At 34.1% G+C, this 25,595-nt stretch overlaps 1 protein-coding gene across 1 annotated transcript; it reads left to right on the plus strand.

Annotated features, from left to right (window-relative positions):
* The first annotated feature begins 582 nt into the window (after window positions 1-582).
* On the plus strand, window positions 583-25,320 carry LOC148955445 (mitochondrial import inner membrane translocase subunit Tim13). The gene is made up of 3 exons (XM_089108209.1): window positions 583-788; window positions 21,018-21,086; window positions 25,165-25,320. The coding sequence occupies exons 1-3, from the start codon at window positions 693-695 to the stop codon at window positions 25,252-25,254; spliced, it is 255 nt and encodes an 84-aa protein (XP_088964335.1). The 5' UTR covers window positions 583-692; the 3' UTR covers window positions 25,255-25,320.
* The last annotated feature ends 275 nt before the right edge of the window (window positions 25,321-25,595 follow it).

Below are 25,595 nucleotides of genomic sequence, written 5' to 3' on the forward strand. Positions count from 1 at the left end.
ATACTGATAGCTCAGAAATTATTTTAGGAATCTGGCTCGTCAGTGGGAAATGCTTTTAATAGCCTCGTTTTCAGGCACCGGGTTCAAACACGGGTTGCTATCGAGTTCTACATCAAGCGTTTTTAGGGTTGCGGGTTCAGCAGGAATCTGCTTCTAAGCGTTTTCAGCTGCTGGGGTCTCCCCGTGTGTGAACACGGGTTCCTTGAATCTGGGACCCGTAGAAATACCAGGTTCAAACCCGAGTTCTGCGTTCATTGGTGGTAAATTCAAAAATGGCTAACCACCCTGAATTCACAGCCCATGAAGTTTGGTCATTGGGATCCCACACAGTTGATTTTGAATTGAAAATCAATTATTTTGCAGTAGACATCAATACATGGCTAATTGTAGAAAAAAAACAAGACAGATAGTCCGAGTAATTGAGAGGGTAATTCTATTCCTCAGCATCAAGCGTTTTCAGCTGTGAAGTTTCAACCCCGTGTTTTCCATGAGAACCCGCTTTGTGAAAACGCTTGATGCACTAAACGAGAACAACCCGTGTTTGAACCCGCTGAGCCTGAAAACGAGGCTAATGTCATTAAAAAAATGCAAGTATCCCTTTTAGAAAGAAATCGAAGGCAGCTAACGCTTATTCAATTTTTCTACACAAACCAGAAGAAATTTTCTAAAAGTAGGAAAAAATTGACCAGACAATGGACCAAGGAAGGATTACTGGTGCTCAAAGAGAGCAGCTCATAGAACAAGTGAAGGAACAGATTGCTGTTGCTAATGCTCAGGAGCTTTTAAGTGTGAGTTTTAATTGACAGGACTAGCCTATGTAGGACTGGGTGATCAATTGCTTTGTGAACAAATTGACAGCAAACTTAAGGAAAAAATTGGCAAACAGTAAATTTGCAGTGGGCCACATAATATAGCTAGGATGAAAGTGAAAACATTGTTTGATGCTTTTTTTAGGCTATGCTCTTTCATAATTCAATTATTGCTTCTGGGGCTAATTGCATCTTGAGCGCTTAAAAAGGCCTTAAATATATTTTGGTAAATATATACCAAATCATATTATTGAATTTCAAATAAAGTGAATATATCATTTGATGCCTTTTTTTTATGCTGATCACAAATATAACAACCCCCCCTCCCCACTATATATGTCAATTCAGCATATATATTTGCACATATGGGGTGGGGGTTTGGTTGGGGGGGGGGGGGCTGAAAATCATCTCTGATAGAAATGATTATTCTATTTGTAATCAGCACAAAAAAAGGCATCAAATGGTGTATTCACTTTATTCCTAACTCAATAATATGATTTGGTATATATTTACCTGTATTTTATATGAATAATGAAAGAGCATAAAAAAAGCATCACATGATGTTTTCAACATCAAATGGTGTTGATGTTTTCAGATGATGTTAGAAAGAAATCAAAGACAGCTAATGCTTATTCAATTTTTCTACACAAACCAGAAGAAATTTTCAAAATTAGGAAAAAATTGACCAGACAATAGACCAAGGAAGGATTACTGGTGCTCAAAGAGAGCAGCTCATAGAACAAGTTAAGGAACAGATAGCTGTTGCTAATGCTCAGGAGCTTTTAAGTGTGAGTTTTAATTGACAGGACTAATCTACTGTGTATGACCAGGTAATCAATTGCTTTGTGAAATTGAAGGCAAACTTAAGGAAAAAATTGGCAAATAGTAAATTTGCAGTGGGCCACATAATTTAGCTAAGATGAAAGTGAAAACATTGTTTGATGCCTTTTTTAGGCTATGCTCTTTCATAATTTAATAATTGCTTCTGGGGCTAATTGCATCTTGAGCCCTTAAAAAGGCCTTAAATGTATTTTATATGAATAATGAAAGAGCATAAAAAAAGCATCAAATGATGTTTTCAACATCAAATGATGTTGATGTTTTCAAGTGATGTTAGAAAGGAATCAAAGACAGCAAATGCTTATTCAATTTTTCTACACAAACCAGAAGGAATTTTCTAAAATTAGAAAAAAATTTACCAGACAATAGACCAAGGAAGGATTACTGGTGCTCAAAGAGAGCAGCTCATAGAACAAGTTAAGGAACAGATTGCTGTTGCTAAAGGCTCAGGAGCTTTTAAGTGTGAGTTTTAATTGACAGGACTAGTCTAGTGTGTATGACCAGCATGGGCATAGGCAGCATATTGTCTAGGGGGGGGCAGTCAATAGTGTGAAAGAGGGCCTTTTATCAACTGCTTTTCCAACTATCTGCTTTTTCAGCCATATCTAATGTAAATTTGAAGGTCTAGGGGGCAGCCGCCCCCCTCCCTATGCCCATAATGACCAGGTGATTAATTGCTTTGTGAACAAATTGAAGGCAAACTTAAGGAAAACATTGGCAAATAGTAAATTTGCAATGGGCCACATAATTTAGCTAGGATGAAAGTGAAAACATCATTTGATGCCTTTTTGAGGCTATGCTCTTTGATAATTCAATAATTGCTTGTGGGGCTAATTGCATCTTGAGCCCTTAAAAAGGCCTTAAAAGGTATTTCATATGAATAATGAAAGAGCATAAAAAAGCATCAAATGATGTTTTCACTTTCATCCTACCTAAATTGTATGACCTACTGCAAATTCACCCACTCCTATGCCCCTAATATGTAAATATATGCCTTGAATTAGAAAATACTCTGAATTGTTGATAGCAAAACTTTGAATCACAAAATTCAGCTGTATATTTGTCAACAGCATTTATTAAAACTTGAAACTGTAGGAAAATGGTTTATATTTGAGTTGCCTAATAAATGAGGTTTGAATTGTTATAAATAATTATTTTGGGAATATATTACTCTTAAACAACATATGTATAAACTAGTCACATGTTTTTAACCACTTTTCAATACTTTAACTAGTGTTGATAACTTTTCTGTGTGGTTACAAAAATAAAATATCTTTGGGGCCCCTTTAAGAGCTCAAGATGTAATTACCCCCAGAAGTGATTATTGAACTATGAAAGAGCATAAAAAAAGTATCAAATGATGTTTTCACTTTCATCCTAGCTACATTATGTGGCCCACTGCAAATTTACCTGGCAAACTTGGTCATTCTTGGTATCCTAAATATTTACACAATTCTGGGTAGGCTTATTTACTAAACCACCATACAAGGGACACTTTTTGTGTTTTTTGTTAATTTCTTGTCAACTGTTCATCATAGAACAATGAAACTTATGTCATTGGATACATCTCAATGAGAGGAAAACTAGAGCAGAATCCATGATTTTTTATCATATTAAATTTTTTTTTAAAGGTGTCCCTTGATTGGGCCCAGTATCCAATCTAGGGACAGTAACTTGAATCACATTGTTAGACCTTGTTTTTGCTGTTTAAATTATTAAGGGACAATAAATAAGTTTTAAAAAAGGTTTATTTTCATTTACTGGAGCAATATGGCACTATTGGTTATAGACTACACTTTTAGACCACGAGGTTCTTCCAAAACAACTTCAAGTTTCTTCCAAAACAACTTAAAAAAAAAATCAGTTAAATGCAGTGAATCACATAAATTATGGAATCTTATGCACTTTGAATCACATAAATTATCTTAGGCACTGATCTAGTTAATTGGAAAACTTCCAATATCTTGGAACTTCAGAGCCCCTCTATGAGTCAACTCTCGAGGCTGGAGAAATTTTGTAATGTCAGACTTTCTGAATGTGGCCTTGTCCTCCTCTGCCAGGAATGCAAAGTAAGGCAAGGTGGTCTTCCTTACAAATTTGGCTGTGACTTTCCCATTCTCCAGTTCACTTACTCTCCCAATGTAAAGCTTCTGGCTTTTGTTCTTCTGAGTGTCACTGGGGTCCTGGAAGCTCACTATAACCCAGGATCAAATAGTCAATTTGGCGTCTCTTTCTGGGTCTTCTATGTAAACTTCTGATTCTATGCCAAAGTCAGAAGAACTTAAGCCTTGCAAATTGTAATCCTCAAGTTCAGCACTGGTGCTGCAGTCTTTGTTAAAATAGGTCACTAGGTTGTCATCACTTTCTTTGCTTGAAGTACTTGTCTTTATAACTTGGTTTCTGATTTGCACCAAGCTTGTTTGGCTGATTTTCTGACCACACACACCAGTTTTCTTTTTTCTAGGATTAGCCATATTCTTCTCTTTGGCAGAATGTGACTATGTTTTAGATGGGAGATTGACTGGTTTGTCTACTGGCATTGAGCACTTGGAGTCTGATTCTTCAGAAGACCGTTCCCCAGTTGTGCCAGTATCCCTTCCTCTGACACTGGCTGGCAGGCACCATTAGCCTTTTTTTTCTGCCATGGCCTTCTTTGTTATTGTTTCCATCTGCCAAACCCAAGGGCTCCTTGGGACCAAACCCGATTTCTCTGAGATAAGAAACAAGACTGTCTTGAAGTTCACTGCAGTTTTTGTCAGTTGGGTCACCAGTTGACAGATGAGCAAGCACTATTTCTGGCTTAAATGGATAGATTCCACACTTTTCAAAACCAGCTCTGAGGTTTGCTGGAGCATTTGCTTCAATTTACCTCAGAAGAGTGTTGAGAAGTTTTAGAAACTGAGTTTTTTCAATGGCACTTAAATTTCTTCCTGGTCCCATCTTCCACTTGTCTAGAATTTCTCTCCAATTCCACTTGAAAGGAGCAAAAAATGCAATATCAAGTGGCTGTAGAAGATGAGTTGTGTTTGGTACAAGGAACTTGAAAGAATGTTGTTTTCCTCACATAATCTGACTATTTCTGGGAACAGGTGGGATGAAAGATTGTCACCAATCAGTACTTTTTTCCCAGATAGCCAACAACAGTAGGGCAAAATAATCTTTTGGAAGTTATCTTCAAAAGTGACACTGTCAAACCAACCAGACTTCATTCTGTTGTACCTTGCACTGGTTGGGCTGCTGATGGTCCAGGCATCATACAAATGGATTGCCCTGTAGCACACATAGGGAGGCAGCACTACACCACTTGCTGTACCTGTCATTATTAGTGAAACACTCGCTTTTGAGGAGTTCATAATCTTTTCTGGATACTTTGTGCTGTGTTTCAAAATCACTTTTTTCTTCCCTGGCTCATCAGTCAGATTTGTCTCATCATAGTTTATGATATTTTGCAGAGGAATTCCTTCTGTGTGTTTAGTATATTCCTAAAAAAAAATCCCTAACCATAGCATGATTCACTTTTGCACTAGCTCTTTTTATGTTTGAGGCCATTCTCTCTGAAAGTTTGCCACTGTTTCTTTCTAGAAATTTTTTCGCCCACTGCATGCCAGGAATATTGTCCTTGAATCTGCCAGATGATCTCCCTTGGCAATCTAGGTGATACTTAACAAAATATCTCAAGTCAAAAGCTGTCATGGGATAGCCCATATGTCCACAAGTCACCAAGCTTTTCACAATTTCTTCCTCTTGAAACTCGTCAATCTCAGGAGGTCTTCCCATCTTTAAGATTCTATGACCCTTTTTTCTTGCACTATGATGTCTATAGAGGACACTTTTTGGGATGCCAAATTTATCACCAGCTTCTCTATAAGAAATTCTGTCATAAACAGCAGCTATAGCATGTTCTAGGGCATCCTTGTCCACCTGCTTTCTTCTTATGCTCATGTCCCTTGATTGAGCACTTTACAACCTGAAAAAGACAGATTTTAGTAAAAAATAAAAAAAATTAGAAACTTAACCTTTTCCTTAGAAAATTGGTTACAGTCATCCTTGACAATATAAATATCCATCTAGCTAGCTCTCAGCTCCGCTTCAGTTGTCCAGTTGTAGCACCAGACAACACTTGCAGACCTAGAAAATAAATCAAAATTACCCACTCTTGCTTTTTATTTATTTTTTTTTTTAACACAAAATATGGCACAATTCTATGTAAAAATGAAAGGCTTACTGACAGTAATTTTAGCTTGGCAGTATCCTTAAAACTTCTCCAGATATCTTGGCCTAAGCAAATTTTCTAGAAAAATGTCCCTAGATTGGGCTGCGCCCCTTGTTAGGTGGTTTTACAGTACTATCTGTAACACATGCACCATATTATGTAAGGAAGATGCTTAAGAAACTAGTCAAATGAGATTCTTTCAATAGACAATTGGATTGGAAACCATGGTTTGTCATTGTGTTTGCAATATTTAAACTATTGTTTTTTGGGGCATCTTAGCCCTTCTGATATATATCCAACTAGGCAGATAATTATTTCTTTTAGGTTTATGATCAACATCTAACTAGATTGATAATATCCTAGGCTACTTTATTTTAACCCTTCTGGTATATATCCAACCAGGCAAACAAATTCCCAAAGCCAAATGGTGATAATATCCAATCACCAAGATAATTAATTGTGTTAGCAATGATTGCTAAGACAAAGCATTATCCACTTAGTTAGATGTTAATGCAGTGGCCTTAGTTTAATCCTTATCCAACTAGGTAGTTAAAGGTGTAAGATTCTTAGAAATAGTATTATCTGTCTAGCTTGACATTCTATCTTGATACTCATTGTAGTTGGATATTATTTTTACATTCTATACAATATAAATTTTTTAGAATAATCGTTGGGCAGATTCCAAATTTTAGCTTACTAGCTAGAGTGAAGGTGCCCAATAGATATTCTGTAGAATAAAAAAAATAATATCCAATTATGCTTAGTATCATAGGGAGTGCCAATAGTGTAGCATAAGTAAAGAAAAATGTTGGCACAATGTATTATTTTTTTTATTTTTTTTTGGTTTTGGCCTCAGCACTTTTTATCAAGGGAGTTGTCATAGAAACTTCAAAAAGAGCTCATTCAACATTGTGGATTTCAAGATAAAAATTATGTTTTTGAGGAGGACACTCCCCCCACAGTCCTCAGGGCAAGGGTTGTAAGTTATGCCCTGGGGGCATATAAGGTTTGTATAGAAAGCTTTGTCATAGAAACTTCAAAATGGGCTCATTCGATTGGAAATTCAAAGGGCTAGTGCCCTTTTTAATAGTCAAAAGTGATTGGAGGGCAACTAACCCCCCCCCCCTCTCATGCTCACCTTTTCCCTGAACACATCCAATCAAAATTGTGAGATAGCCATTTTGTTAAATGTGGTTAAAAGTTCTGGAAATTAGGTCTTTGAGGATAGCAACCCCCCCCCCCAACAATCTTAGGGCAAGGATTGTAAGTTATACCCGGGGTCATAAAAGGTTTTTATAGAAAGCATTGTTGTAGAAACTTCAAAAAGGGTTCATTCAATTGGGAATTGAAATATATAGTGCCCTTTTTAATAGTTGAAAGTGATTGGAAGGCAACTAACACCCCTTCCACAGCCACCATTTCCCCAAACGTATCCAATCAAAATTTTGAGATAGCCATTTTCTTCAACGCAGTTGAAAGTTCTGGAAATTATACCTTTGAGCAGGACAATCCCCCCACAGTCTTCAGGGCAAGGGTTATAAGTTATGCCCTGGGGGCATATAAATTTTTTATTGAAAGTTTTGTTGTAGAAACTTGATAAAGGGCTCATTCAATTGGAAATTCAAAGGGTTGGTGCCTTTTTTAATAGTCGAAAGTGATTGGAGGGCAACTAACCCCCCTCTCAAGCCCACCTTTTCCCAAAACACATCAAGTCAAAATTTTTAGATAGCCATTTTGTTAACAATAGTTGACAGTTTTGGAAATTTGATTTTTAAGGATGACAGCTCTTCCCCCCCCCACAGCCCTCAGGGCAAGGGTTGTAAGTTATGCCCTGGGGGCATATAAGGTTTTTTATAGAAATCACTGTTGTAGAAACTTCGAAAAGGGCTCATTCAATTGGAGAATAAAATGGTTAGCGCCCTTTTTAATAGTCGAAAGTGATTGGAAGGCAACTAACACCCCTTCCACATCCACCATTTCCCCAAACATATCCAATCAAAATTTTGAGATAGCCATTTTGTTCAACGCAGTTGAAAGTTCTGGAAATTATATCTTTGAGCAGGACACTCCCCCCACAGTCTTCATGGCAATGGTTATAAGTTATGCCATGCAGGCATATAAGGTGTTTCTTGAACGTTTTGTTGTAGAAACTTAAAAAAGGGCTCATTCGATTGGAAATTCAAAGGACTAGTGCCTTTTTTAATAGTTGAAAGTGATGGGAGGGCAACTACCCCCCCCCCCCCCCTCTCTCACCCCCCTTTTCTGCAAACACATCCAAGAAAAATTTTTGGTTAGCCATTTTGTTCAACGTAGTTGAAAGTTTTAAAAATTCGATCTTTAAGGATGAAAACCCTGCCACACAGCCCTCAGGGCAAGGGTTGTAAGTTATGCCCTGGGGTTGTATAAGGTTTTTATAATAAGCAATGTTGTAGAAACTTCAAAAAGGGCTCATTTGATTGGAAATTGAAAGGGCTAGTGCCCTTTTTAATAGTGAAAAGTGATTGAAGGGCAACTAACCCCCCTCTCATGCCCACAATTTCCCCAAACATACCATAAAAATTTTGAGATAATATTTTTTTCAAGGTAGTTGAAAGTTCTGGAAATTATGTCTTTGAGGATGGCAACACCCCCACAGCCCTCAGGGCAAGGGTTGCCAGTTATGCCCTGTGGGCATATAAGGTTTTAAAGAAGGTAATGTTGTAGAAACTTCAAAAAGGGCTCATTTGATTAAAAATTGAAAGAGCTAATGCCCTTTTAATAGTCAAAAGTGAATGGAGAGCAACTAACCCCCCTCTCTCGCCCAGCATTTCACTAACACGTTCACATTCAATCAAAGTATTGAGATAACCATTTTTTTCAAAGTAGTTGAAAGTTCTGGAAATTATGTAATTGAGGGTGACAAACCCCCAGAGCCCCCAGGGCAAAGGTTGTAAGTTATGCCCTTGGGACATATAAGGTTTTTATAGATAGCTGTCATAGAAACTTCAAAAGGGGCTCATTCAACTGTAAAATGAGAGGGCTAGTGCCCTCTTCAATAGTCTAAAGTGATTGGAGGGTAACTAACCCCCCTCTCATGCCCACCATTTCCCCAAACACATCCAATCAAAATTTTCAGATAGCCATTTTGTTCAACGTAGTTGAAAGCTCTGGAAATTAGGTCTTTGAGGATGACAACCCCCCCCCTCCCACATCCCTCAGGGCTAAGGTTCTTCAAAAGAGGCTCAGTCTTTCTCCCTGAAAAAGACTACGTCAATATAAAATGAACAGTAATTAAACAAAAAAAAAAAAACTCAGCTCAAAATAAGTTTCGAAAAAAAAAGTATATAACTCCATTAAACCCAAAATGAACAAAAATTGAATCAAATAATTTACGAAGCATACAATTGAGCCTATTGCAAATCAGTATCAATAAATACATGAAACCGAAAATAAACAGAATTTAAAATAAGTCAAACACAAAACGAGCAGAAACTAATCTGAGTAGGGTTCTAAACCATATGTTTTCTAAAAGCCAGAATATGATTTGTACTTTACTGAAAAATAAACTCTTAAATGTTTTCACTTTTATAACTTTAATAAATCAAAAATTAATTAAGATTTTAAGGAATAAATATCAGAATATGTATATTAAACTGACGATACACATTTTTTCAGTAAAGTACAAATTATATTCTGGCTTTTAGAAAGCATAGGGTTTAGAACCCTACTCAGATCAATTTCTGCTTGTTTTGAGTTTGACTTATTTTAATTTCTGTTTCTTTTATGTTTTATATATTTATTGATACTGATTTGTGGTAGTTGTATGCTTGGTAAATTATTTGATTCTATTTTTGATCATTTTTGGTTTAATGGAGTTCTTTACTTTTTTTTTTGAAAAAATTATTTTGTACACAATTTTTTTTTGATTAATCAAAATAAATTATCCAGCTAGACAGATAATACTATTTCTAAGAGTCTTACACATATACCTTCCTAGCTGAATATTTGATTGTCTACTTGCATACTAAATATCTGCCTAGTTCAATAAGGATTGAACTTTGTTCACAGCCTGAATTAATAACTAGTTAGATAATAGAATATCTTAGACTCTTTTAGATATATCCATCTAGGCAGAAAAGTAAATTCTCAGAGCAATTTGATAATAGTATCCAACTAGCCAGATATTTATTTCTCTTATGTGTACCATGAACATTTAAATATGATAAAGGCACCCATGATTTGACACTTTTTGAAAGAAAACACTTTTTCTACTCTGGAAGGCCTAACTTAGACTTTTAGTTTAAAAAGGCTTTCAGTATGCAGGGAAAACATCTAGGAATCTTACTGTTGATTAGAAGTTTGAAGTTTTTCAGAAAAGGATACAAAACTCCAATTTTCTGAAATTGGACCGTTTTAAGTTACAAATTCAACAGAACAAAAAGTTATGTTTTTGATGTTAGTAGGAACCCAATTTAACACGTGTTGAAATACTTGGGGAATGCTTGTGGGTGGATCCTTGTGCATTCAACATGCCCTTTAAATTTATAAAAAACTATTCAGACAGAAGCAAAAGCTGAAAAATTCTCAGGTATAGGAGCGAATTTGGATAACCATATGAGTGTAATTGTGTGACTTAGGTCATATGCCTTTTTTCCACATTTTTGCATATTTGCCACAAAATTAGTATCTCCAAATGCTATCTGGAATGGCCTGGTTCCTCTCAGCTTTAATGGTCCAGCAAAGATTTCTTTGTCGTTCACAGTAAAATGCTATCAATATTTGGCCATTTTCAAGGTTAATCTGCCATCTTAATTCACCTTAAAAATTTTAGTTTTGACTATCCTTTGTCTGGAAAGTCCAGAATCCTTGAAATATGCATACCCTACTTAAGATCGTTAAAAATTTGTGACACTGAGGAGTTTAACATGCTTCGCTAGCAGTTTGGGTGGAATAGGGTCTAAAAAAAATGGGAGTGGATTTCAAGAATTTTAAGAAGTTTATCATTATTATAATTGACTTAGTGGAATTTACGTTTGTATGTAAATTCTTAGCCTTGTCCTAAACATGGGTGGTATTTTGATGAGGCCACTTTTGATATTTCTATGTCATACTTTGAGGATCAGTAGGTAATCTACACATTAACACCTTTGAGGGAATCTCTTACCAATTTCATTAATCAATACCAAATATAAGACTGGTCCTAAAAAAGTTCCTTAAGGAATTCTACACAAAGTAGGGAGGGGATCAGAGAAAAAAATTATGTATTTTACAGCTTGGGATCTATTTGAAAGAAAACTTTTACAAAATTTACTAAGAGAGGGTCTACTTTTAAGTTATTTAGTGATAAATGAATTAGGATGGAGGTATCAACCAAGTCAAATGCTTAAAAATATTCCAAGTTCCTCAGATAATGGAAAAATCTAGCGTCTAGCATCAAATCAGTGAAACTAAAATTTAATAAAAACATATTTTTATGGTTTTTTTCAAGTGAAATATTATTAGAAATAATAATCATCAAAATATCTTGTTGTTGAGAAAGTACCCATAAATTCAACAATTGTTTTCATCAGAGGACCCTCTGTTTTCAACACCAATTGTTTCTCATTTGTTTTACATGTTCAGTGAAGTTTCAACAGAGTCACCTATATTTCGAAAGGGCCTGTTGCTTTCTGACGAAATTTAAACAAGGTTACTACAAGATATTCCCAAAAGAAATGCTTTGCTGCCTAAGTAAAGAACAATGTTGGCACAATGTATTACTTTTTTTTCCTTAGACCATGGCACTTTATATCAAAGGAGTTGTCATAGAAACTTCGGAAAGGGCTCATTCGATTGGAAATTGGAATGGCTAGTGCCCTTTTTAATAGTCGAAAGTGATTGGAAGGCAACTAATATCCCTTACCTGTCCAATGTTTCCACAAGGATTTCTAATCAAAAATTTTGTACAAGTCTTTTTCTCTAGGTACTTGATTTACAGACGTAAATTTATCGTTTAAAGAGGACAATACCTCCATAGCCCTCTTAAAACTGGTGTTAATTTATGCCCTGGGGGCATATTAGGTTTTTATAGAAAAATTTGTCGTAGCAACTTGAAAAGGGCTCATTTGATTGGAAATTCAAAGGGCTAGTGTGCTTCTTAATAGTCAAAAGTTATTGGAGGACAACTAACCCCCCTCTCATGCCCACCTTTTCTCCAAACACATCCAATCTAAATTTTGAGATAGCTGTTTTGTTCAATGCAGTTGAAAGTTCTGGGAATTAGGTATTTGAGGATGATTAACCCCCTCCCGCCCAGCCCTCAGTGCAAGGGTTGTAAGTTATGCCCTTGGGACATATAAGGTTTTCATAGAAAGCGTTGTTGTAGAAACTTCAAAACGGCCTCATTCAATTGGAAATTGAAATGGCTAGTGCCTCTACTGGGGGGAGTTTTTAATTTAATGTTTTTAAGTGGCTTTTATTGTATTTCTTGACTAACCACCCTTGACTTTCGATTCTACTGTTGAAGAACCGTTACCACAACAGCATAGCCATAAGATATAGGGTAGCTGCTTATTAGGTTGCTTCTTGTATCTACACATTAGGTCATGGAGGTCAGATTCCTTGCACAAGCAAAATGGAGACACAGGACTAATTCTGAGACATACTAACATGGATAGACGCAAGTAAAATGTAATAGCCATAATTAGTGCTCACTTGGGTAAAGACAGGAATGCACACACGAATGGACAAGATAACAGCACTTCAATATTCCAGGACGAATGGCTGGGGTTAAAACACAATAATCTATTGAGTATAGGTAACTATATAGTAACTATATTGAGTAACTATATCAAATAGTTCATAGTTTGAGTCTTATCACTAACATAAGGTAAGAATTTAACATCAATTTTAACGTTCTCCAGACTTTTTTTGGGGGAATGCTTGTCATATTTTTACAAAGATATATTTTCTGATTTCCCTCTGGGATAGCAAAGTCTGAGCTACAATTGGACCAAATTATTCTTGGCCAACGCCTCCTTCCTTATTATGAATTCCCAAGCCGTGACACAACAAGACAAGCTCTCTTTGTCGGCGTTTGAAAGGAATTTATGCTAAAAAGGATTGAAATTCCATTGACAACTATTATGTTATATTTTTTATTGCACTTAGGATTTGTTAAGCGAATATTTGAAGCTTCAATTCTTTTTGTTAGAATATATTTTGAAAATATTATGTTGCATTTAGAACTTTCTTTGTTGCATTTAGAATCTGTCAGGCGGATATGCAAATATTCAATCCTCTTTTGTCAGCATTTGAAAGGAATGTATGCTGAGAAGAATTTGCAACTATTCTCTAAAACTTTTTATTATATTTAGTATTTGTTAAGTAAATATTTGAAGCTTCAATTCTCTTTGTTAGAATTCTGAAAATTGAATATTCTAAAAATACTTTGTTCATTAAGATTCCTCGATAAGATACATTGTCTTACTCTGCTTATTGTACAGATTTGGAATATGTCACATTGTATTACTTTTTTTTTGTTACATTGAAAATTTACAATGGAATGTTTCATGAAATACTTTGTGACAGCTTATCAGAATACCGGAATAGCTTACCGGGAATTTGTTTGAGATGCCGTAATTACTTTCTTGGTTAGGAAAGAAAAAAGGGTTTGAATTTTTTGTTATCTGGTTATGCAACATATTACCCTTCCCATTATTTAATGATGTCCTCATCATTATCCTCCTGATCGGTCCTATTTGAATTTTTTTTGTTATGTGGTTAAGCTTTGCTCTTCACAAGTTTGATTGATATTTTATACAACTAATACTTTTATGTATTCACTCCTGTTTACTTTGTTATTCTTATACTTGTATTACATTTCTTTTTTTTTCTAAGGTCTCTTCACCAGACTAAAGTTTTTCTATGGTTACATACTAGACACTATACGACTTTTTAAGATTTTCTCCCTTCTCCTAATATTAATTTTACATGGTTGAGACTATATTCTCCTACTACTACTAACCATTATGCCTTCGCTTACTATACCAGTAATTGAAAACACACTATTCTACATTTAATACTGAAATTATACTTTCACCTGACGCTCTATTAATGTGACATGGCAGTTAATTCTAAACATAACTCTATCTAAGTAAATAGCAACATATATATATATATATATATATGTATATATATATATATATATATATATATATATATATATATATATATATATATATATATATATATATATATATATATATATATATATATATATATATATATATATATATATATATATATATATATATATATATATATATATATATATATATATATATATATATATATATATATATATATATATATATATATATATATATATATATATATATATATATATATATATATATATATATATATATATATATATATATATATATATATATATATATATATATATATATATATATATATATATATATATATATATATATATATATATATATATATATATATATATATATATATATATATATATATATATATATATATATATATATATATATATATATATATATATATATATATATATATATATATATATATATATATATATATATATATATATATATATATATATATATATATATATATATATATATATATATATATATATATATATATATGAATTAATATACAATAAACAAAAGGTTTTAACATGATCACTGGTGGTAGCACTTGAAAAAATGTCACTTGTTTCATTTCTTTTCGAACACGGTCAATAAGTTACTAGAGTTATTAATCAACTAATATAACTTCACACATGCCCTGTAGCTAGAAGACCAGTTGAGCTTTATTTTGTCTGTCATTATTTCAGCCCTTAGGGAAAATTTTTAAATATTTTAGTTTTTCTATGCTTAGAAAGGTAATACCCCTTCTCAATTTTCAAACCAATTGGTAGAAATTTTTTTAACATAAATGAATTTAACTTACGTTAAATTGTTATTTAGTTTATGTTACATAAGTTAGATTAACACTCATTTTATATATTTATAATAAATAGGGTTTGTTTTACTTATGGTCAAAGGCAGGGGTTAATTTGGGCTCAATCCCCTGGCACTTAAAACTTCTTTGAAATTCTAGGCACCTCCTAATCAAATATATTGTCAACTAGGCAGACAAGTAATTTGGTGGTAATATCCAGCACGCCCTTTAACATGCCCTGTAGCTAGAAGACCAGTTGAGCTTTATTTTGTCTGTCATTATTTCAGCCCTTAGGGAAAATTTTTAAATATTTTAGTTTTTCTATGCTTAGAAAGGTAATACCCCTTCTCAATTTTCAAACCAATTGGTAGAAATTTTTTTAACATAAATGAATTTAACTTACGTTAAATTGTTATTTAGTTTATGCTACATAAGTTAGATTAACACTCATTTTATATATTTATAATAAATAGGGTTTGTTTTACTTATGGTCAAAGGCAGGGGTTAATTTGGGCTCAATCCCCTGGCACTTAAAACTTCTTTGAAATTCTAGGCACCTCCTAATCAAATTGTCTATTTTTTTTTTTTTTACTATTGTCCTCTCTCTTCCCAGAAAAAAAAAATATTACTTCCAATTTAGTTTTTTTTTTTTTTATCCTCTGCAAATACAATCATTTATCAGCAGCAAAAAAGAAACATTGAGTATGTCCAGGGGTGAACCCAGGGGGATAATGGGGATACACCTCCCCCCCCCCAAAAAAAAAAACTGGAGAATTCGTCCTGTAGGTTTGATATTCTTATAGATCTGAACTAATACAAAAGGATAGTGTACTCCATAAATCATATTGTGATGAGGATAAGAAAAAGAATTATTTATCTATTTTATAAAATAAAATTTAAAACATAACTGTCTCAAAATTTAATCAAATTCATTACAGATTTTAATCCAATTGATATAGAGTAAGGTATGCACACAAAGTAGGTAATGTGTGATGATCTCCACATGAGAATTCTTGTTTTATGAAAATGCAGTTGGGAACAATGCCAGGCTGCTGCCAAGTAAGCCATGTGCTGTTATAACCTCTGGCTCCTAAGATTGTTAGACTTCATTTAAATCACATGTGTGCTTTTTCAGTGTTTGTATAAAAGTCTACGCCGCTGTTTGGTAATTAGTTGTACATCATGTCAAAACAAAAAATCAACAATCATAGACTTTTTCAAAAAGAAACAGTTGGTTGGTAGCAGACCTTAGTTGGTTAATACAAACCTTAGGTGAAGTTGGAATCAATTTTAAATACTTAAGGGGGCAAAGCTATGATGGGGCTCTATCTGTGAGTGGCCAGTTTCAAGGTTGTGCTGCTATTGCCCATGAAAGTTTTCCCCATGCAGTCCATGTTCACTGTCCAACTCACTTCTTAAACTTAGCCCTGTGTCATTTGTGCAACATGCATGTTATTAGAAGTTGTCTAGGAACTTTGAAAGAAGTCATTATTTTTTTAGAGTTTCACCTAAATGCTCTGCAATTTTGAAACAAATTATTCAAGAAAGTAATCCTATCACAGAGACAAAAAGAACAAGGTCGAACAAATTTTGTAAGACTATATAGGTCGAGCATTTAAAAGCAATCATTTCGTTTAAAGAGATGTTCATTATTATCTTTAAGGCTATGTGGATGCAGTTTTGTTTTGTTGCAACTATGGTTACTGTCAGTAAAGTTTTTAGTCTGACACACAATTTGTGAACATCTTTGCAATCAGAAACTATTGATCTCATATACTTTCTCAAACATGCTGAGAATCTTAAGAGTAAAGTTAAAAACATGAGAGAGAGAGAGAGAGTTATGAAGCTATAATTCATCCACTTGTTACTGAAGTAACTGAACTGTGTCAGGATGCTGAAATCAGCATTAGATGCCCAGATGGGCTCCAAAAGAATCGCGTAGGGATAATTATGCAATAGTGTCAGAGTATCCTGAAATGTATTACCAACTTTCTGTGTTTATTGCATTTATGGACTACTTCCTGCAGTAGTTGCTTCAGTAAGTCTTTAGTCACAGGAAGTTGCTGGAGTCACTGCAATGCCCACTTCCTCAGCACTGTATTTCCCTCAACAAAGAAAAAAAAACAAAGGGTATATTGGATACTCTGACTAATTTTTGGTTTCTTGATGCAGACAGCTTGCAAGCTTGGGAAGCTTGCAAGCTGAGTTAGATCTGTGGTAGGAGAATTTGGATACATTCATGAAATGTGGCATCAATATATTTCATAATGTACTTAAAAGAATGTGATAAGAAAAATTTCCCCCACTTTGCATCGATTTTGATTATTGGTGCAACAATTCCCGTCACTACGGCTACATGCGAGCGTTCTTTTTCTACCCTGAGAAGAGTGAAATTTTACACCCAGAGCGCCTTAGGTCAGGAATGGATTAATGGATTGGCCTTATTGTCCATACACAGGGACATACCATTCAATGCTGAAGACGTTTCGGATAAACTACGCAACAAAAAAGGCAACTTGATTTTATTTTATAATTACATATTTACAGTTTTGTCTCAGTAAAGAATTTACTTTATATTCTAAAAACTTTATTTATCTTTTTTAACCAATATTACACTCCCTCAGTCAATTTGTCCATCCCCCTCCAAAATTTATTGCTGGGTTTGCTCCTGAGTATGTCCCCTTCCATTTTGTTCTGTTTCCATTTTGCTGTAGGTGTTAAAATAAATAGCAGTTTTTTTCGCCCTTTGTTTATTGCATTGACAATAGATGGGTGTATTGCTGTCATTGATGTTTGTTTTACCAAGCATTGCCCAATCTGTCCATTGCAATACTATCCTATGCACCTCTAAGAAACGCTCATTAAAAAACTGTTTTTTTTACCGACCATTTATTTTACTGGCACATTGGGTGGTAAAAAAAAAAAAAAAAAAAAACGCTTGGTAAAACAAACACTGATGGCAGCAATGCACCCATCTATTGTCACTGTCACTACAATAAACAATGGGCAAATAAACGATCGTTTATTTTAATGCCTGTGCTGAGATGGAAGCAGAAGGAAATGGAAGGGGACGCGCTCATTGTTGTTGTTGTTGTTTGTTTGTTTTTGCTATTATTTTTCTTACAGCTGATGAATGAGTGTGTTTGCAGAGGTTATATCATAAAAAAAAAACTATATTGGAAGTCATAAATGATTTTCTTTCCTGGGAAGGGACAATTGTAAAAGAAAAAAATGCTAGATAATCAAACAGTTCATAGTAATGAACTGTAAGTAAGGAGCAACTCGGCTCAATAGTAACAAACACTCTAAAAAACGGAATTTTGATACCAATAGATACCTCACAAGAATCAGATTCTTATGCTGATTTCAAACGTATAAGTTTCATCAAGTTTAGTCCTACCCATCAAAAGCTACGCGCCTGAGAAAATTTGCCTTATTTTCGAAGAAAGAAGGAAACACCCCCTAAAAGTCATAGAACCTTAATGAAAATCACAAAATCAGATTCAGCGTATCAGAGAACCCTACAATAGAGGTTTCAAGCTTCTATCTGCAAAAATTTGGAATTTTGCATTTTTTTTTACCAGAAGAAAGATCACAGATTTGTGTTTATTTTTTTTATTTTTTTTCTAGGAGTGATCGTATCGACCCAGTGGTCCTAGAATATCGCGGGAGGGCTCATTCGAACAGAAATTAAAAGTTTTAGTGCCATTTTTAAGCTACCGAAAAAATGGAGGGCAACTAGGGCCCCCTCCCCCATGCTCATTTTTTTCCCCAAAGTCACCCGATCAAAACTTTGAGATGGCCATTTTGTTCAGCATGGTCGAAATATATAATAACTATGTCTTTAAGGATGATTAATCCCCCACAGTCCCCAGGGGAATGGCTGCAAGTTATGAAATTTGCCCAATGTTTACATATAGTATTGGTTATTGGGAAGTATACAGACGTTTTCAGGAGGGATTTTTTCTGGTAGTTGGGGGGGATTTGGGGTTAAATGGGAGGATCTTTCCCTGGGGTAAGGGACATTGCTATGAAGGGAGCACTGGATTTCCCAGCATTATTTAAAAAAACGATCAAATATTAAATAAAAAAAAACAAGTTTTTCAACTGAAAGTAAGATCAAAACTCAAAACGAACAGAAATTATTGCGTATATGATTGGGTTCGCCCCTTAGTCAATACCTCGCTCCTTATGATAAAGTTTTTTTAGTACTTTCATCAGAACTATTTATTCTAATTAACGGCCTTTGTGATTAAAGGATCATTCTTAAAAAATTAGGACAAAATTTGAAGTTTAGCGTAAAGAGCGAGGTATTGACTAGGGGGCGAACCCCCCCATATATTTATTACTAATAAAAGCGTTCGTAAATAAAATTCAATAACTTTCGAGAAAGCCATTTAACAAAAAAATAAAATTAATATGCAAATTTCGTTTTAATTATTCATGTACGGTGAGCCAAAATCAAAACCTGGATTAATTCAAAAACGTTCAGAAATTAATTTCAGTTAAAAAAAAACAAGTTTTTTTTTAACTGAGATTAAGGAGCAACATTAAAACTTAAAATGAACAGAAAATATTTCGTATATGAAAGGGGCTGTCCCCTCCTCAACGCCTCGCGCTTTACGGTAAAGTTAGACTCTTTCTCACAAACTCTATTTTTTTTAAACAAAAAACAAAACAACTTTAGTTCAAAGAGTGAGGCGTTGAGGAGGGGACAGCCCCTTTCATATACGAAATAATTTCTGTTCGTTTTAAGTTTTAATGTCGCTCCTTACTTACAGTTGAAAAAAAACGCTTGTTTTTTTATTTGATTAGGGAGTGTCCAGGAATCCAAGGAAGTTTGAAATGTCAGGGGATTGGGCCCAAATTAGCCCCTGCCTTCAACTCTATGCAAATCAATGCCTATTTATTACAAATAAATAAAATGAGCGTTGATTCAATTTATGCGTCCTAAACTAAATAATATTTTAACAAAATTTGAATTCATTTATTTAAAAAAAATGTTCACCTATTGGTTTTCAGAACAGTTTCTAGTTTAACTACTGTCCCCTCTGAATGACTGTATGTGTAATTAATTCCTACTAAGATAGAGGAAGGACATACAATGTAATTTCCAATGTGTAGGGGGGGGATTGTCTTTTTCCTTCAATTGTTCTCAATGAAAATAAATAAAAGACTTATGATGTATTTACGATCTAGTATGAGTGACTGATATTGTGATGGTAGTATGTTCATCACCTAGTGTGTCTGCTCTGAAGCAGCAACAGCAAAAAATGATTGGTAAAAAGTGCCAATCTTGTCTTGAGCCTTAAGCCTAGAACACACGTAGCTTTTTTGGGCACTTTTTTCAGCCGCTTAGTGGGCAAACAATAGCAGTGCAAAAAATGCCCTTTGCACAAGATTTTCAAAACTGAAAACCATGGACACTGTTTGTCCACTGCAGCTCATCAATAGTTGCATGGTTGATCTTAGCTTATTATTTAGTTCTTTTATGATTATTATTATTGTTAAGTTCTTTTATTATAAAAATTTGTATTATTTTTAAATATTTATTTCAGTAAAAAAATTAATGAAATTTTTAATTCTTTCATTATTAAATTTCTAACTATTTTTATTATTATTCAAATCTTTTGATTTTTATACTGGAGAGAAGGAAACGATTGAGGATATCTTTTTTTTATGATCGTGATGATCAATAGTTCAGTAGCCATAGTGGTTGCAATCCTTTGGGGGGGGGGGGGTTATTAGAAAAGTGATTTTTTGTTGCTATCTCTTAATTTTCAGTGAAAGGATGGCCAGACCTCTCAAGAGAATTTGCCCTTTTTGTGCAGGCATGTTCATGATCATAAATACATACAGGTTCAGTCCTTATGGGGAATTCATATAATTTTCTTGAGGACTGGGGACATCCAAAAACAAAGGAAGGACACATTGATGTCACTTTTTCAACTTCCTTAATTAAAATTTTAATTTAAATTTTTTAACTTTTTGAAAGAAGGAATCCTTCAAGTCAATCTGAGGTAGGTGCTGCACTTGCCCTCTCCATAGAAAACAGGTTACACAATACTAAACCCTCCTTAAACTTGTACTTTTTTCTGAAAAAAAAGAGCCAAAGACTAATACATCCTAAATAGTTGGCATTTAAAAGCTATTGTTAATATAGTTATGTAATATTATAATGATTTACGGTTGTTTTTCTTTTGCAGAAAATGACAGACAAATGCTTCAAAAAATGTGTTGTTAAACCTGGGTCTTCTCTAGATAGTTCTGAACAGGTATGTATTAGCCTATGTTCAAATAAATTTTTTTATTTTACTGGAAAAAAAAATAAAAAAACTAGATTTTCCGTTTTGCCAAATTTTCTTTGTTCATAGTATTGTATTATAGTATTTGTTTATATTCTTTCTGTGTAATTATTGGGGTGAGAAGTTTTCACAATATGCTAGGGGGCATTGTCCATTCTTAAAAAAATTTAATTGTCTCTTCCCTTTTCTTGCCCTCTTCCTAAATCACTTAAGTTATATTTTATAGAATTTGTTTGAATACTTTGTTTGAATCACAGTATAAAGATATAGCAGTAAGTTTACCGCAGATAATTTCTGGCTCTTCATTCTCGGTGCGAACAAACAGCTCCTCCCACTTATTCTTGCATTAGCGCATACAAACAGCTCTTCTCATTTAATCTGCCATCAGCGGTCCAATTACCCAGGAACACGTATTTCGGCAGAAACTTTCTCAAAATGCCTTTCAAACCAACTTGAGACTTCGAAACCTACTTTTAATTCCTAAAAACATCTAATAATAACATTGCACTACTAATTACCGATTTTCATGTATGTATTGGAATAAATTAATTTAAAATTAGTTTCTTCAAAATTTAGTGTTCCAACGTTGAAGCCAAGTTTGGCGTTCAAGAGAAATCTGACTTGTCTACCCGTGAAAAGATCTAATGTCGCTTATGTTTCTAGTTTCTCCGGAGCACTCGCACCTCGGTCCGGATTTTTATAATGGGTGAGATAGGGAAAGATCATACTGCCTATAATTTATATGCTGTGGTTTGAATACTGGACATTTTTTCCATCTTCGTTTTAAAACATTGCTTTTATAGAATTTGTTTGAATACTTTGTTTGAATACCGAACATTTTTTCATCTTTGTTTTAAAACATTGCTTAGAAAAAAATTATTAAAAGCAAATGGTGCATGTAACTGATCCCCATTTAACTGAACTCTTGTTCAACTGAACACCCGTGCAACTCAACACCATTTAACTGAACCCTTGTGCAACTGACCTCCTGTTTATATCAGCCCCCTCCTCCCCCCATTTAAATCAAACTCTGTTTGACTCAACTCAAAAAAGGGCCTAATAATAAGTCTGAGCTAATAAGGCCTGATAAAGTGTTTTTTGTTTTGTTTTATTGCAAATTATGAGCTTTTCAACTAGTGCTTGGGTAAGGATTTTGCCAAGGGGCAAGAGAAAACTTTTGATTTTACACCTTGTTCCTTAAGCTCTTTCAGTCTGATTTTTCAAGTTGCGTAAAAACATTTTGTTTGGGTCATTCCTCATAAGATCAATCAGGAAATGACGCTTTATGCGATTAATTAAAAAAACTTTTTCACAAAATAGGTTTTAGAAAAGTAAAGAACTCCATTAAACCAAAAATGCTCAAAAATCAACTCAAATAATCTACCAAGCGTGAAACTACCACAAATGAGGATCGATAAATAAATGAAACCCAAAACGAACAGAAATTACAATAAATAACTGAGTCAAACTCAAAACGAGCAGAAATTAACATGAGTAGGGCTCAATACCCCTATGCCTTCCCAAGGCCTGAACATAATTTGCACTTTACTGAAAAAATATAAATGTTTTGACTTTTATAACTTTAATAAATCAAATAATATTAACATTTTGATTACTAAATATCAGTATATGTATATTAAACTGGCAATGCAAATTCATTTGTATTTTTTTCAGTAAAGTGCAAATTATGTTCTGGCGTTGGGAAGGCATAGGGGTTTTGAGCCCTACTCATTTTAATTTCTGCTCATTTTTAGTTTGGCTTGGTTATTTATTGTAATTTCTGTTCGTTTTGAGTTTCATTTATTTATCGATGCACATATGTGATAGTTTCACGCTAGGTAGATTATTTGATTTTATTTTTGCTCATTTTTGGTTTAACGAATTTCTTTACTTTTCTTTGAATAACTTATTTTGTGGAAAAAGTTTTTTTAGTTAATTTCTGTTCGTTTTATATTGACATAGTCTTTTCAGGGAAAAAGAAAATAATACCTAAAAATTTTTCGTTTTTCTAAGACTTTATAGTTTGGTTTGCTATTTGTATGCTGGAGAAAAATTTTCAGCGATTTTTAACAACATACACCGTTTTAAAAATCTGGACACAAATAGTAGTGTTTAATACCTCCTCTAGTTGACCTGAAATAGAAAACTCGATACCATTCGCAAAAAAAATCTGTTTACTTTCTTTGATAGCTTGGATATATTTACGTTATTTTGATTTGGTTGAATTTTAAGAGCAGAAGTAGCCCCGAAAGTTTGAACATAAAACCCTTAGCCGTTCTGGGATATTGCTGAGATGCCTTATTGGGAATTAACATTAACACAGTGCATTTTGATTTAGTCTTAAAGCAACATTTAGTTTTTAAACATTATGGGCTAATGGGAGGGTGGGCGTGGAAGGGGGACTAATTGCCCTCCAATCACTTTCGACTATTAAAAAGGGCACTAGCTCTTTGAATTTCCAATCGAATGAGCCATTTTTGAAGTTTCTACGACAACACTTTCTATAAAAACCTTATATGCCCCCAGGGCATAGCTTACAACCCTTGCCCTGAGGGCTGTGGGGGAATGTCCTCCTCAACAACATAATTTCTATCTAGAAATCAACTACGCTGAACAAAATGGCTATCTCAAAATTTTGATTGTTTGGGGAAATGGTGGGCGTGGAAGGGGTGTTAGTTGCCTTCCAATCACTTTCGACTATTAAAAAGGGCACAAGCCACTCCAATTTCCATTCGAATGAGCCCTTTTCGAAGTTTTACGACAACTCATTCGATACGAAGTGCCCTGGTCTAAAGAAAGAAATAATACATTTTGCCAACATCGTTCTTTACTTAGGCAGCGCGATTGCGCTAAACACTAATTCCTAGAAATTCGGATGGTTACCCATTTCAGCGCCCCTGCGATGCTCCAGTAACTGGCTAGAGCTGGAGAGAGAAAAGAAGACACGTCTGGGTATCAAGCACTTTTTTGTAATTCCTAAAAATGTGTTTCGTAATTATTTCTTGGGTTGAAATGACAGTAAATAGCTTCTATCGTTAACGGATCAGCTTTCTATTTGAATAGATTTTTTCACTTGGTAGTTTAAAAAAAAAAAAACCTTTCTTTTTATCACTTTCAGAGGTGACTGGGAAGGGGAGTATTTTTAGGAGACGGGGGGTGGGGTTCCAGCACAAGTTTAAGGGTTTTCGATCATGGAGATTTCCTCACAGAGTGCAGTTCTCTTGTGTAAAAGCATAGTAGGTGTTATGATCTTAGTGTGTTCAATGGGTAACCGAAAAAAAAATAGAGTTTAAATTCAAAATATTATAGATTATGACAAAAAAAAGGTACATGTCAATTATATTTCAAACAACATACAAAATTAACTCTATATTACTGAGAACAAGTAAACCTTGGAACATAGGTGCGCCCAGGTTCAACATTTAGCAGGGAGGGGGAGTTTCTGCTAGTGGAAGGGGCCGTTCATATCGATCTCAGGGGAGGGAGAGTTCCTCACCTTGTTGCCAGGCATGCTTTAAAAATAAATCGCACAGATTTGGGGTTTAAAACCTGGTGAGTATGAGCACTGTTTGAAAGTATTATTAAAAAAAAATAATTGTCCTTTTTCATCACCTGTCCATCGAATAATTTTGCTGTAATTTGACAAATAATTACTTACTTGAACTGCGTTTCAGAGAGTGCATTATAACTGAAATTCTACCAGACTTTTTTTTTATTGGCTATACTGTTTGGAGAGTTTTGGTAAAAAAACAAATTGTTAAAACAAAATGGTGCACATAATAACATTCTGGCCTAGAATGTCAATTTAAATTGCATGTACGGTACTTATAGCTACCCCTATTATTCAATAATAGCTGCATCTACAGCGTTTGAACAATCCCGTTATGTATCTTGTGAAAGTGTCAGAAATAACTTGTCAAACTCATAGAGATGGTCCGTAAATTTGACAGCCACTTCTTGTTCTGTCTATGTTAAGCTTGTCTTTCATTCAAGTGTTGTTTTTTTTTGAAAAATAACTGGTAAAATGTTTTTTTTTTTTTTTTTTCAGAAGTGCATTGCAATGTGTATGGATAGGTATATGGACGCATGGAATTTAGTATCAAAAACATATTCAAGTAGATTGCAAAGAGAAAGATAATTTGACTTTTATGCGTTTAATTTTGTCTTCTTAGTTAAAGTTTGTAATAAAGATGTTGAGACTAGACCAAAAGTATCATGGTTTCTCTTTGTTTTTATCTTATGAAAAAGTAGTATTTGTTGTTTTTTTTTCTACTCTGTGGCACGTTTGGATTTATTTTGTTACTCACTCTTGGAATGCCAATGGTTGACAGCGTATGAAAAGTACTGAATAGTATGCGTCAGTTTGAAAACACTTTTTTATTTTTATTGCATATTTTTTGTCTATTGTGTCGAGAACCGATCAGATTGTAACTGAGGAGGATGGAGGGTAAATTTGTAAATTAATGTTGGTCAAAACAA

The sequence above is a fragment of the Artemia sp. Qi Xiang Cuo genome, chromosome 2, assembly GCF_049724085.1.
Source record: "Artemia sp. Qi Xiang Cuo chromosome 2, ASM4972408v1, whole genome shotgun sequence".
NCBI classification, from domain to species: Eukaryota; Metazoa; Arthropoda; class Branchiopoda; order Anostraca; family Artemiidae; genus Artemia; species Artemia sp. Qi Xiang Cuo.

What these genes read in the sequence shown, in the direction of transcription:
- LOC148955445 (XM_089108209.1), top strand. Translation starts at nt 693, where the DNA reads ATGGACCAAGGAAGGATTACTGGTGCTCAAAGAGAGCAGCTCATAGAA. An exon ending in ATGCTCAGGAGCTTTTAAGT is followed by an intron (nt 789 to 21,017) that starts GTGAGTTTTAAT and finishes TTTCTTTTGCAG; the next exon opens with AAAATGACAGACAAATGCTT. An exon ending in CTCTAGATAGTTCTGAACAG is followed by an intron (nt 21,087 to 25,164) that starts GTATGTATTAGC and finishes TTTTTTTTTCAG; the next exon opens with AAGTGCATTGCAATGTGTAT.